This window comes from Vollenhovia emeryi, unplaced genomic scaffold (genome assembly GCF_000949405.1).
Source record: "Vollenhovia emeryi isolate VEMERY1.0 unplaced genomic scaffold, V.emery_V1.0 DF939122.1, whole genome shotgun sequence".
Classification (NCBI taxonomy): Eukaryota; Metazoa; Arthropoda; class Insecta; order Hymenoptera; family Formicidae; genus Vollenhovia; species Vollenhovia emeryi.
The window spans coordinates 3361569-3373027 of record NW_011967244.1 but is presented as its reverse complement, the minus strand read 5'-3'; the positions used below and the strand labels follow the sequence as shown (position 1 = coordinate 3373027).

General features: G+C 38.7%; 1 protein-coding gene across 1 annotated transcript; it reads left to right on the top strand.

Annotated features, from left to right (window-relative positions):
- Positions 1–6684: 6684 nt before the first annotated feature.
- Positions 6685–11181, top strand: LOC105570114 (gastrula zinc finger protein XlCGF57.1-like). The gene is made up of 6 exons (XM_012027079.1): positions 6685–6835; positions 6906–7169; positions 8114–8356; positions 9371–9611; positions 9731–9882; positions 10539–11181. The coding sequence occupies exons 1-6, from the start codon at positions 6685–6687 to the stop codon at positions 10760–10762; spliced, it is 1275 nt and encodes a 424-aa protein (XP_011882469.1). The 3' UTR covers positions 10763–11181.
- The last annotated feature ends 278 nt before the right edge of the window (positions 11182–11459 follow it).

Here is an 11459-nt window from a genome sequence, read left to right as displayed (position 1 = left end):
TCCGAAAAGGCAAAAACGCGTCGCAAACTCAGAAGAAGATATGCGCCGTGTACGGAGAGAATGCCTAAGCGAACGTGTGTGTCGGAAATGGTTTGTTCGGTGAAAAATGGATTGTTTACAATAATGCCAACCGAAAAAGACTCGTTGAAGCGCGGAAAGACTGCTCAGACGGTCGCAAAGGCTGGATTATACCCGAAGAAAGTAATGCTTTGTAACTGGTGGGATTGGAAGGGAATCGTCTATTATGAGCTGCTGCCACCCAACCAAACGATTGATTCGACCAAGTACTGCTCACAATTAAGCCCGCTGCAGACGATGCTATTTTTCCTGCTGGATTGCTTGCAATCTAATAAGTTACTATAATTGCACCACTCAGAACTCAGCATTTCTAGTAATTTACTAAATTGCAAGCAATCCAGCAGGAAAAATAGCGTCGTCTGCAGCGGGCTTTAGACAAATTAAAGCGAGCACCTTCAGGCTATCACTTATTCCGGGCGCTACAGAACAATTTGGATAATAAAAACTTTAGTTCCTGGACATCCTCAAAAAGCACTTGGATGACTTCTTTGCCCAAAAATCTCAGGACTTCTGACAGAGGGATAATGATGCTTTTGGAAAAATGGCAGAAAGTTATTGAACAGAATGGAACATATTTGGTTGATGAAAAATTTTTTTTTTCCCCTAAAGACTTTGCGTTTGAAATTTACTTGATTTTCGGCACGGACTTATGCACAGACCCAATAGAATAGACCTAAAGCGCCAGCGTGCCAAACAACAGTAAGAAGAAGAAGAAGAAGACATCAGCGTGGCCGTTCTCAGGTTTCTCTCTGCTCTCGTAGTACTATTACTAAAAAATAGGAAACTACTAAAAGATACTATAACTCAATTACAAACGTAAACGCCATTTAGGACCTGACACAGGTGGAGGTAACCAATTAAATTACTGTGTGAATCCATGTACCGTATTTTTTCCGATCTGTCCTGCGCGCCGTTACTTCCGGACATATAACACAGGTTTTACTGACGATAATGATTCCACCTAACGAAAAACCTGTGTTATATGTCTGGAAGTAACGACGCGCAGGACAGATTAGAAAAAATACGGTATATGGATTTACATGGTAATTTAAATAGCTATCTCCACCTGTGCCAGGTCCTAAATGGCGTTTACGTTTGTAATTGAGTTATATGTTAAAAAGGACCGAGTTAAAATTAGTTAAAAGATCTAGTAGATCACTGTAGATCACTGAAGTATATTTTGATATTTTTAGAATAAATTTTATATTTCATTTTTTGTTATTGCAAAGTTGGACCAATGTTAAGTTCTCAGGACGTGATACTAAAAAGTTCTTTCTTTCATAATATGAATAAGTTCAGTCGCATGTTTGCGTTAAAACAGTTTAATAAGGATTTGTTTTTATTATTTAAATTAAGAAGTCATTGACTTATTAAGGTATATAATTAATTTACAATTGTTGACAGATCTTGTCATTAATTGCATGGAAATCTCTCCACAGAGTGCGTCCAATCACGTGAAAAAACTTATGCATTTGTAAATAAAACCGATATCTTAGCTAACGACACGTCAAAATGAGTCCGAATGTTCAAACGTTCGAACGATTGATTGTTACATTAGGCGCAGCTCTTGAAAATTGTTCTCCGAACTTATCTTCGCAATATACATTGAGAGAAATGTTGACGCATGTTATTATTTCCTCGTTAACACCACCATTTCAAATTCCTAGAAAGCACATGAAATCAATCGCTCAATTCTTCATCGTGTATTTAGGAAGAGGGCGGCGAGAAACTTTGCGAATTAATGACGCAAATAGAATGGAAGGTACCAAGCGTGAGTATGGAACAGATTCTGAAGACATTCATTTTAAGGATGTTTCCTGTTTTAACGAGATGCACACCGAAGATGTAATTGTGTTTGCATGCTCGTGGCGTTATGTATTACACTTTTTCAGATACGCAACGAATCTTCTCGTATAGCTGTGTACATCCTTCTGTTATTTTGCCGTCACGTTAAGACTTTATGATTCAGTGTACTCGAACGGGGCCTGTTCCGTTTCCAATTATTTATTTGCTTTATCTGATATCACACACAGGACTTGAATGGATCTTGTCTCAGCAAAGTTTTTCGGTTTAACCGATTTAAAGGAACACATCGCAGGGATTTAATAAAATGCTTTTTTTTCCATCAAAGTACGAGGATGATGAAGACTAGTGCTACTTCCAGTATTAATAAAGTGCTCTTCGTGATTGCAGATTACGCGAAGATGAACTATTACATGACTCACACGGTGAGGGATCGGCGGCGGTGTCGTGGCCAAGGTCGCTTCGCCTGCGACAACTGCGATCGTCGTTATCACCAGATGAAGAATCTCAGGAGGCATGTGATGAACGAGTGTGGCAAACAACCGATGCATCAGTGCTCCTACTGTCCGTACCGAGCGACTTACAAGTCGTATCTTCAAGTGCATATGATGAAACACGCCAAGCACGGTTTCGTACCCCGCATGGTCATCACTAAGCATCAGGATTCATAAAAGCCCTCTCGATCCGTGCCTGCTAAGTAACGCCGACTTCCTGTTCGCTCGAGTGTCGAAGTTACTTACCAGGATCTCGAAGATCGCGAGATGTTCGTAGAACGGTGGGTTAGTATGAGAATAAACAAGAATTTTAACGTGTGACTTGAGATTTCTGTATATTGATAGTCTCTTCAGTATCATTTAAGGAAATCTCAATTATTGTATCAAACATGTACAATGCCGATATGTTTCGATATGTACACTTTTTTTTAATTGATTTGTTCGAATTGTAAAGCATTCCATATTTATATCGCTATGCTAACGTAGAAAAAAAATTCCCTTAAGCGGGTCGTCGTTTTAGGTCTAAGGTAATTTTCTGAGGAATTTAATAAAGTCTGCATCTCATTCCGACACCGATATCTCTAAAATTCTTTGCGAATCAATCCCCTTCCTTATTCCACTCCAATTCATCAATTACACCCTGCACAGACTTTAAGTCGCAAGTCCTTAAGCCACTTAGGATATAAGGCAATAATTAGCGATCGGATAAAAATAACGAAAAGGTAAGTAGGGTGAAAAGGGGGCCAGGTACCCATCTTAATTGTTAGATATGTGGATAATTAATATTACATAAATCTCATAAGACAAATAACATTTGTGTTTGCCTTTTGGTGTTCATGTTAAGAATATTAAGTGGACGATGGATCGATGCACTGCGAGACGGAATGTCGCGGTGCGAACGGAGAGCGTTATCTTCACCCGAGCGCTCCCGGAAGAAGCGGATGTCGATGCCGATCGCAAAGCATCAACATTGCTCGTCGGGAAAAGCGACGTCGTACTAACCGTTGAAAAACTTTTTTCTGTTTCAGTTGAACCGAAATACGTTGCGATATTCAAGCATACTTGCGGCACCTGCGGCAAAACTTACAAGCACAAGCACCATCTGAAGCGGCATCACGATTTTGAGTGCGGGGTCGATCCGAAGTTCAAGTGCGCCTTTTGTCCACACAGGACCAGATACAAGGACAGCCTGATGAAGCACATACTGGCGCGTCATCAACATTTTCTGGACCAGAATCCGCAATATGGTCACCAACAGGTTTTCGAGGCGCATACCGATACCGAGATAAATTTTCATGCGCAGGAGACCAATACGTTTAATGTTTATCCCGACTTTACGTAAAATTTCTCATTTCTTTCGTCGTATTAGTGAATTATATTTTATTGGCGAGTATGTCTAGGCAAATGCACGAAATTCAGGAATGATGAAAGTAGTCACGTTATAAGCAAATAAAAAAATTAAATTCTTAGTTTATCTTCTGATTTTGCAAACTAATGATAATATGATTTTATATAATGAATGAATGTTTAAGATAAAGAGAAATCAGTTTTTAACGGTATACAAAAGCAAAAAATGGATTGGTTGTTATTAGTACATTGTTTTTGTTGTTGTTGTCACATTGATTTACTTATATTAAAATAAATGCGTTAACATTTAAGAATAATATATCTATTTGGTGAAAATATTTGGTAAAAGTATACCTATTTACGTAAAAATATTAAATTTTCTTATACTTACGTAAAAATATTAATTTCTTTTACTTTTACTTATTTTATAACTTTTATTCATTAAAAGGATCAAGTTTAAAAGATTGATACCAAAATTTTGTCACCATAAAATATCTAGTTACATTGTTAGCAATTTTAATATTGTATAATGTTGTTATTTTCAATCTTGGTAAAATATGTACATGGAGAAGAGATATAAGAAATATAACATTCACGTCGAATAAAATTTCATATTATTAAAATAAATCCAAAATAAATTTTTCCCCTGCCCACTCATTTTTCGATCAATATTCGTGAAGGTATCTCACAAAGTGATGTATATCTTTTATTAAGAATTATGATTACGCATCATGTCTGAGATATCTTATTGTATGTTTTGTATTATGCACACCATTTTGCTTTCCATTAATTAAACGATATCGCTTGTGCGAATTTAAGTCCCGAGCCGGTATCATCGAGGCTCAACTTCATCTCTTCTCTTCTTGATTCGCAGGTGCAACATACAGTCCGGCCAATTGGACGATACCCACCTTACCGTCGACGTCGCGAATCGCGTTGTACACTAGGCGTCTCCGTTCGATGTCCTCGAACGAGGACAGCGTAATCAGCGGCAGAACAGGTCCCCGTAAGTATCTCTGCAACGATTGCAGCCGGACGTTCGCTCTGAAAGCCTCGCTGCTGCGGCATAAGGCGTTCGAGTGCAACAAGGGTCGACAGCCGTACGAGCGACAATCCCAGGACGAATGGAGGAAAAAGAAGAAGCATGTATGTGCCAGGTGTAGCCGCGAATATGCGTTTTTCACGTCATTGTGGCGACACCAGAAATATGAGTGCGGCGTGGAGCCGAAATTCATCTGTCCTATCTGCAAAGGCCGATTCGCCCAGAAGAGCAATCTGGATCGTCACGTACGATCGAAGCATTAAACTGTGCTCGCAATTAATCTTGTAGTTTAATCACTTTACCGTGCATTATGCAAATAATTAAATTGGCGTGATGATTGGTGAACAATGATCGTCTTCACGATCGCTGTAGGTATCATGTTCTTATGTTACATTATTTTCACCTGCCCTGAACTTCAAAGAGAAAATTTAGTTAATTTTTAAGAAATTAATAACGTAAGTACTAAGTTGTAGTACTAACAATAAGTTATAAGTGTTGAGCGATGATAATAGTTTGATTGTTTTTGGACCGATCCTACGCATCACCAGGGTTGGGAAGTAACTCGTTACTTGTAACGAAGTTACAGTTACTTTTCTTGGTAACTGTAACTTAACTTCGTTACTTTCTTTCCATCTCTAACTGTAACTTAATTTAGTTACAGTTTTTCGATAACTAGTAACTAATTTAATAGTTACATTAAGAGTTACTTTATATATTTTGTCAACCTCCACAGATCGCATTAGGCCTTGCGTTTGCGCATAAATGTTTTTATCGACACTTTCAAATGCAGATTTGATTTTTTTATTTTTATCGCAAGAAAGTAACTGCAAAGTAACGATTCGTTACTTTTTGAGTTACTGTAACTAGTTACATTTTAGCGAAAAATTGTAACTAACTACATACTTTTATAAAGTAACTTTCCCAACCCTGCGCATCACGTACACTGAAAAAAATTAATGTACTTTTACATATAGAAATTACTTGTTCAAATCCGGAAAATTACCTAATTATAACTGTAATTTTTATTTCCAGATTTCTTAAAGTGAAAATACATATTAATGGTAAAATATAGGTGAAATATAGGTGAAATTACTATTTTTGTGTAAAAACACTTGAATTTTCATGCAAAATTACAGAAAAAAGTCTGCAATTTTCCATGTGGGTAGTAATATTGCATGATTATGCTGGGTCGGAAAAAACCCAGCATAATCATGTAATTTTACAAATATTTTTTTCAGTGTAGGTAACAGTTGAAACAAATATGTATGTCGTTTGTTTATGATTTTGCTAATTTTATAATATTATTACGTTAACACGTCAAGTTTCCCTGATAAATTTCTTTTTACATAATTATAACTGTAATTGTATTTTACTCACATTTTTGAAAATATGATTTCGAATGTAGTGACGTTACTTTAAATTTTCTAGCAGGCGTACAAAAAGTGAGGTGATGGATAAGTGGTTTTGATAATTGTCTATTGAAACTGCACTGATATAATACAATAATCAATTAAATGTATAACACAATAGAATATGGTCTTAATTATGTAAGTAGGATAAACCAAATAGTATGAGTCTAGATCTGGGACAGACTGTAAGATGAATACGAAGGAAACTATAATATATCAATTACCTCTGGAAATTAGTGCGATACAGCGTTGTTTCTCAAACCAAAGCAAAAAGCAACTTTATTATTATAACTACTGTGTTTCTTTGATTGCCAATTATCTGTATATATTATAGTATTATGTGTGTATAAAGTAATCAAATAAATTTAATGAAACTCAGGAGAAATGAGATCCTTCATACAGATCATCTGTTTCTCGTTACACGCGAGGAGAGAGAAACGTTTTCTTTCATTGGAACAAATTATGGGCGCGTCTCACATATTATATTGTACTCTTGACATATATTGTCGCAATGTGCATAACGTGGAACCGAAGGAATGCAAAGTGTTCGCGTGTGCGAAAAGTAACTGAACGCCGGATCGTGCATGCAATTGATCTTGTTCTGCCGCTCTTGGAGGTGTCTATCCTGTCCAGCCTCGCGAGCAAGAGTCGACTTCAGTTACGTCAGTCGTGTCTCGCACGGCGTCTCAAGCGTGAAGAAATACTCTAACATTGTTCCTTTCTTGTTTACAGGACCCACGTACGGATCGCGGGAGCCGCAAGACGCAATGCCATTGATGTCGCTAACGCCGCTAACGCCGCTCGTGTGCCCGCAATGCGGGCGAACGTACAAGATGAAGCGCAACCTGAAGACCCATATGAAATTCGAGTGCGGCGGCCAGAGGAACTTTATGTGTCACTTGTGCCCGTCTAAGTACACGCAGAATATCAGTCTGCGTCGTCATCTTTTACAGAGACACAATCTCTATATGCCGCCAAAGTTCTCGGTACCTAAGCGTATAAAATTTACAATGGAACATCCAGATTTCGGACAATTTAGATAATTTTAGCAATAGGATTAATGTTTTTGACGGACGGATCACATTAACTGCTGATTTGTCCACAGTTCCTCTAGACTGAGTAAAGATATTCTCGCGAATTCACGATTTCTTGATCGAAAAATCTCCGAATAAAAAAATTTTGAAAAAAAAATACAGTTTGATATGTAGTTATAAAGTAGAAAACATATATATTGTGGTTGAATGGGAAAACATACATACAATAGTTCGAAATTGAAAACCCATTAGTTTCTCGAAATGATTACAACTCTCTAAAAGTCAATCGGTGCATTGTAACTGTGAATCAGTGAATATTCACCGTTTTCAGTGCTCATTCACTGATTGACTTTTAGAGGGCAGAAACTTTTTATACCGACTTTGTATTTTATTAATTAGTTAGTTTGTCTCAGGCTTAAACATTATTAGGTTTGACTTTAGATGTATCTATCTATTATTGTACTTTTTAATATGTACCTATTTTTAGGAGAAACGTAGGTTTTATGTAAAGAATCAAAGAATGATGCTAAAAGGCCTCCTCAATGAAGCATTCACATATTGCAAAATGTTGAACTTGTAATATGTAGGTAATGTTTCAATTTATCAACATATAAATCTCCAATTTAAGAAACAAATCGTTGACGAAAGTTTTGAAAACAAGGCTGAAGTGCATAATAAAATCTCGACTGAGTTGTTCAGAAAATTTGCCTGAGAGAGACATGCGATATATATGTAACTTGTAATAAATTTTTGATAGACGATCGTGCACGATTTATTGTTCCCTCCCCATCTTGAAGAAAATGCTACCAGGAGTCGCAGTCAGAAATACGTGTTATTGGTGTTGATTCGAGAAACCCTGGTTGCATTTACCGCGCTCGATACTAACCGACTATTCTTCTTTTGCAGAGCCGCTGTCGGTTGCCACGCGGGGCTTCGTAGATGAAACCCTCAAGAATAATGTGGTCTTCACTTGCCATCAGTGCGGCAGAACGTATCAAATAAGACACAATCTACTGAAACATCTGAGATACGAATGCGGCGGGCAGAAGCACTTCGCATGCTCGCTGTGTCCTTCTAGATATACCCAAAACGGCAAATTGCGACAGCATATGCTGAACGCACACAACGTTATCGTGCCCCCGCGAAAGAGTTTATATTGGCGAACAATTAGCCGTGTCGCTTTAACAACAAATCGGACGCGTTGTCTAATACAAAGACAATTTGCCAATCCTTAGTTTTCTCTATACTCATTAGAAGGAAGTTTTTATTCCAATTACGATGGTTAATAAAGTACGCAACTGAATTTGTTCGGCGAAGTTCGACGCATGGTGTGAAACAGAAGCATAATAGTTGTAGATTATTGATATTATCGTAGCCGATTAACGGCACTGTTGGTAGGCTTTATTTTTGTAACAGGTTGACGCATGATTAGTCCTTTTAATAACCCTTTGATTTGTGATTTTTTAGACTGTTGCATCGGTTATATTTCTTCAACGTGCAAAACTTCGATGAGTTCTGACAAATAAAAATTGTTTAAATCTAGTCTGTGAAATTGTACAAAGTTTCTTACTATTGTTTTGCGAAACTTAAAGATATTCTGTGTATACAATAAATACAGAATTTCAGATTTCTTCTTGTAAATTTTTTATCTCGTTTCGCTTTCAAAGTGTAGCTTTTGGTTTGAAACCTTCCAAAATGTACGTTAAAAATAGCATGGTTATATTCTTGAAAAATTTATAGTTGATTTTTCCGAAATGGAAGTATAGTTTAGACTGGTATTTGTCTTGAATTTGAAGACATAAATTGTCAGACTTCTTTTGTGGAAGAATCAAAGCTGAATTATTTCAAGAATCTAATTTTGCTATTTATTATTTATGTTACATGTTCTTTCAAGATAATTGTATGCAGTCGGAAATTGTGACCGACATCTTTAGAATAAAATATAAGAATCATGTAAGTACGATATTTATTGATTGTAAGTAGCTCTGCGAAATATATTTCTTCAAGGCAGAATGTCTGTACTTGAGGACAGATACGATTGCCAGATTGTTCCACGGTCATCCACTGGGCTCCATAAATCACATAAAACGAGGGGAAGAACAGTGTGCGAGCTCCGTTTCGCGATTCCACGTACTAATCAGCGCATGAACATTATTTTTTCAGGTTTTTACGAGAGCTTCCAGCCTCCAGAAAATCCTGCGGCCTACGGTCGAAAAGCTTACGCCACGCCCACGAAGATCGCCAAAGTTAGAACGAGTGCGAGGTCTCCCGGCAACGCTGAAGATCAGACACTCCAGTGTTCCGCCTGCGGGAAAAGGTACTCACTGAAGCACAACTTGGCAAGACACGTGCGCTTCGAGTGCGGCGGTCAACGCAGGTTCTCCTGTCACCTCTGCCCGAACAAGTACACACAGAACGTCAGTCTGCGTAGGCACTTGACGCATCATCACAACGTTTTGGTGCCCGTAAAGAAGAGATATAGCAACCCGAGGAAGATGTACGATCGATTCGTCTATCAATAAGAGCAACGTGCAAGAGGGCTCCGCGGGAAGATGATGCCGAGGACAAGTGGAGAATTGGAAGAACCTGTGCCAAAAACGCATCCCAAAGATCGGAGTATCATCGGGTTGAAGATAGACTAGACATCAAACTCGCCATGAAACTCGCGCAACAACGTGAAGAACGTTTTGTATAAATTTTTCGGGCATTGTTAACCTCTGTAGTTTTTTATAGTTACCAAAGTTAAAAAAAATCTTTACCTATATGCAATAATGTGTAATAATACATTATATTGAAAATATTACGTAATAATGTTTCAGCTTGAAAAGAGCAAGTTGATAATACATCATATTAGTACATTTTCCAATACATTATATTACTTTCTTAGAATCTGTTTCGTCACTTACACACATAGAGTATGAATCCAAAGAGAATTTTATCCATGACAAATGCTTGTGGAAAACGGAATGATGTTTCTGGCATTGCTCTTATGATGAACGAATCGGTACCTTGAGGCTTGTTCACGTAGGAAAAATGAAAATCCACAGCCATCCACTCGAGCGTTTGTCTGATTGATAAAATATTCTCGCTGTAATTTTTGCATGCTTAATAAAGTTCTTTATCAAACGATGCAAAAATGCTGTGACGAGAGTCGTGCTTAAGTTTGTCGATGCTTACGATTATTATTTTTTTACGAGGAACGTGATCTCTTCATCACCCGCATTCGAACAATCTAGAATTTCGCCCCACGAAAAAAAAAACCAATCGCTCGTCCGTCGATGTATCGCACGCGCACGGACGCATCCTCAGAGTAACTTTTTCTTTCATTCAGCAGGTTTCTTGGGATCCCGCTTTACGTGTCGGAAATGTGGACGGGGCTACACGATGCTCTGCAATCTGCGCAGGCACATGAAATGGGAATGCGGCGGAAAACGCTATTTCCCGTGCTACTACTGCAGCAAAAGTTTCACCCAGAAAACGAGCCTACAACGGCACTTAACGGGGGTCCATAATATCGACATCGTCAATGGGACAGAACCTAATCTCATGTTGTAGACCGTTTACCGTTATAGATACATCCCAGATCCTAATCACGATTCCTAAGAAACTAGAAGATATGTGATCGACCATGACTCTCCAGCTTAAAATAATCCATCCGTTTGATCCCTCCTTTTTCTCCCTTGACAAGTTAGTCATTAATCAATGATTAATAGATTCAATCGTTGAAGACAGATTAAGCGGCTCGATGTCGCTTTAAGTGTGCAATTGAGTTATTCAGCCGATCGTTCGATCGATCGGATGAAATTTTCGACGACGCGTCAAACTCCTTTTCGTGCCCTTTCTCGAGAAATCGAGAGGTGTCGAAACGTGGTCGCGGGCTAGCGCGGATCAGGTGTCGATCGTTAAGACTCGCGTCTGGCGATCTCGGTCAGCAGGGTGAGCTCACGACTAACACGACTGTCATCTTCGTCTTCTTCCAGGTATGGGCTGGATGACCGTTGCTGCGCCCCGAAAGTCGCGACACTCGAATTATTTGAAGGACGAGGACCTCGCCCTCAAGTGTCCGCAGTGCGGCCGGGGTTACAAGTTCAAGCCCAGCCTGTCGAAGCATTTGAGGTACGAGTGCGGTGGCCGCAGAAACTTCAGATGCGATCTGTGTGGGCGCAGTTTCACGCAGAACGTCAGTCTGCGCCGTCACCTGATGCAGAACCACAACTTTTATCAGCCGCCGAAGAAGCAATGCATTCGGAAG

Excerpts from the sequence above, each read along its gene's own strand:
- LOC105570114 (XM_012027079.1), top strand. The coding sequence starts at position 6,685 with ATGTGCATAACGTGGAACCGAAGGAATGCAAAGTGTTCGCGTGTGCGA. Across the intron at positions 8,357-9,370 it reads TATCGTGCCCCCGCGAAAGA|GTTTTTACGAGAGCTTCCAG; the intron begins GTTTATATTGGC and ends TTATTTTTTCAG. Across the intron at positions 9,612-9,730 it reads TGTCACCTCTGCCCGAACAA|AGCAACGTGCAAGAGGGCTC; the intron begins GTACACACAGAA and ends TCTATCAATAAG.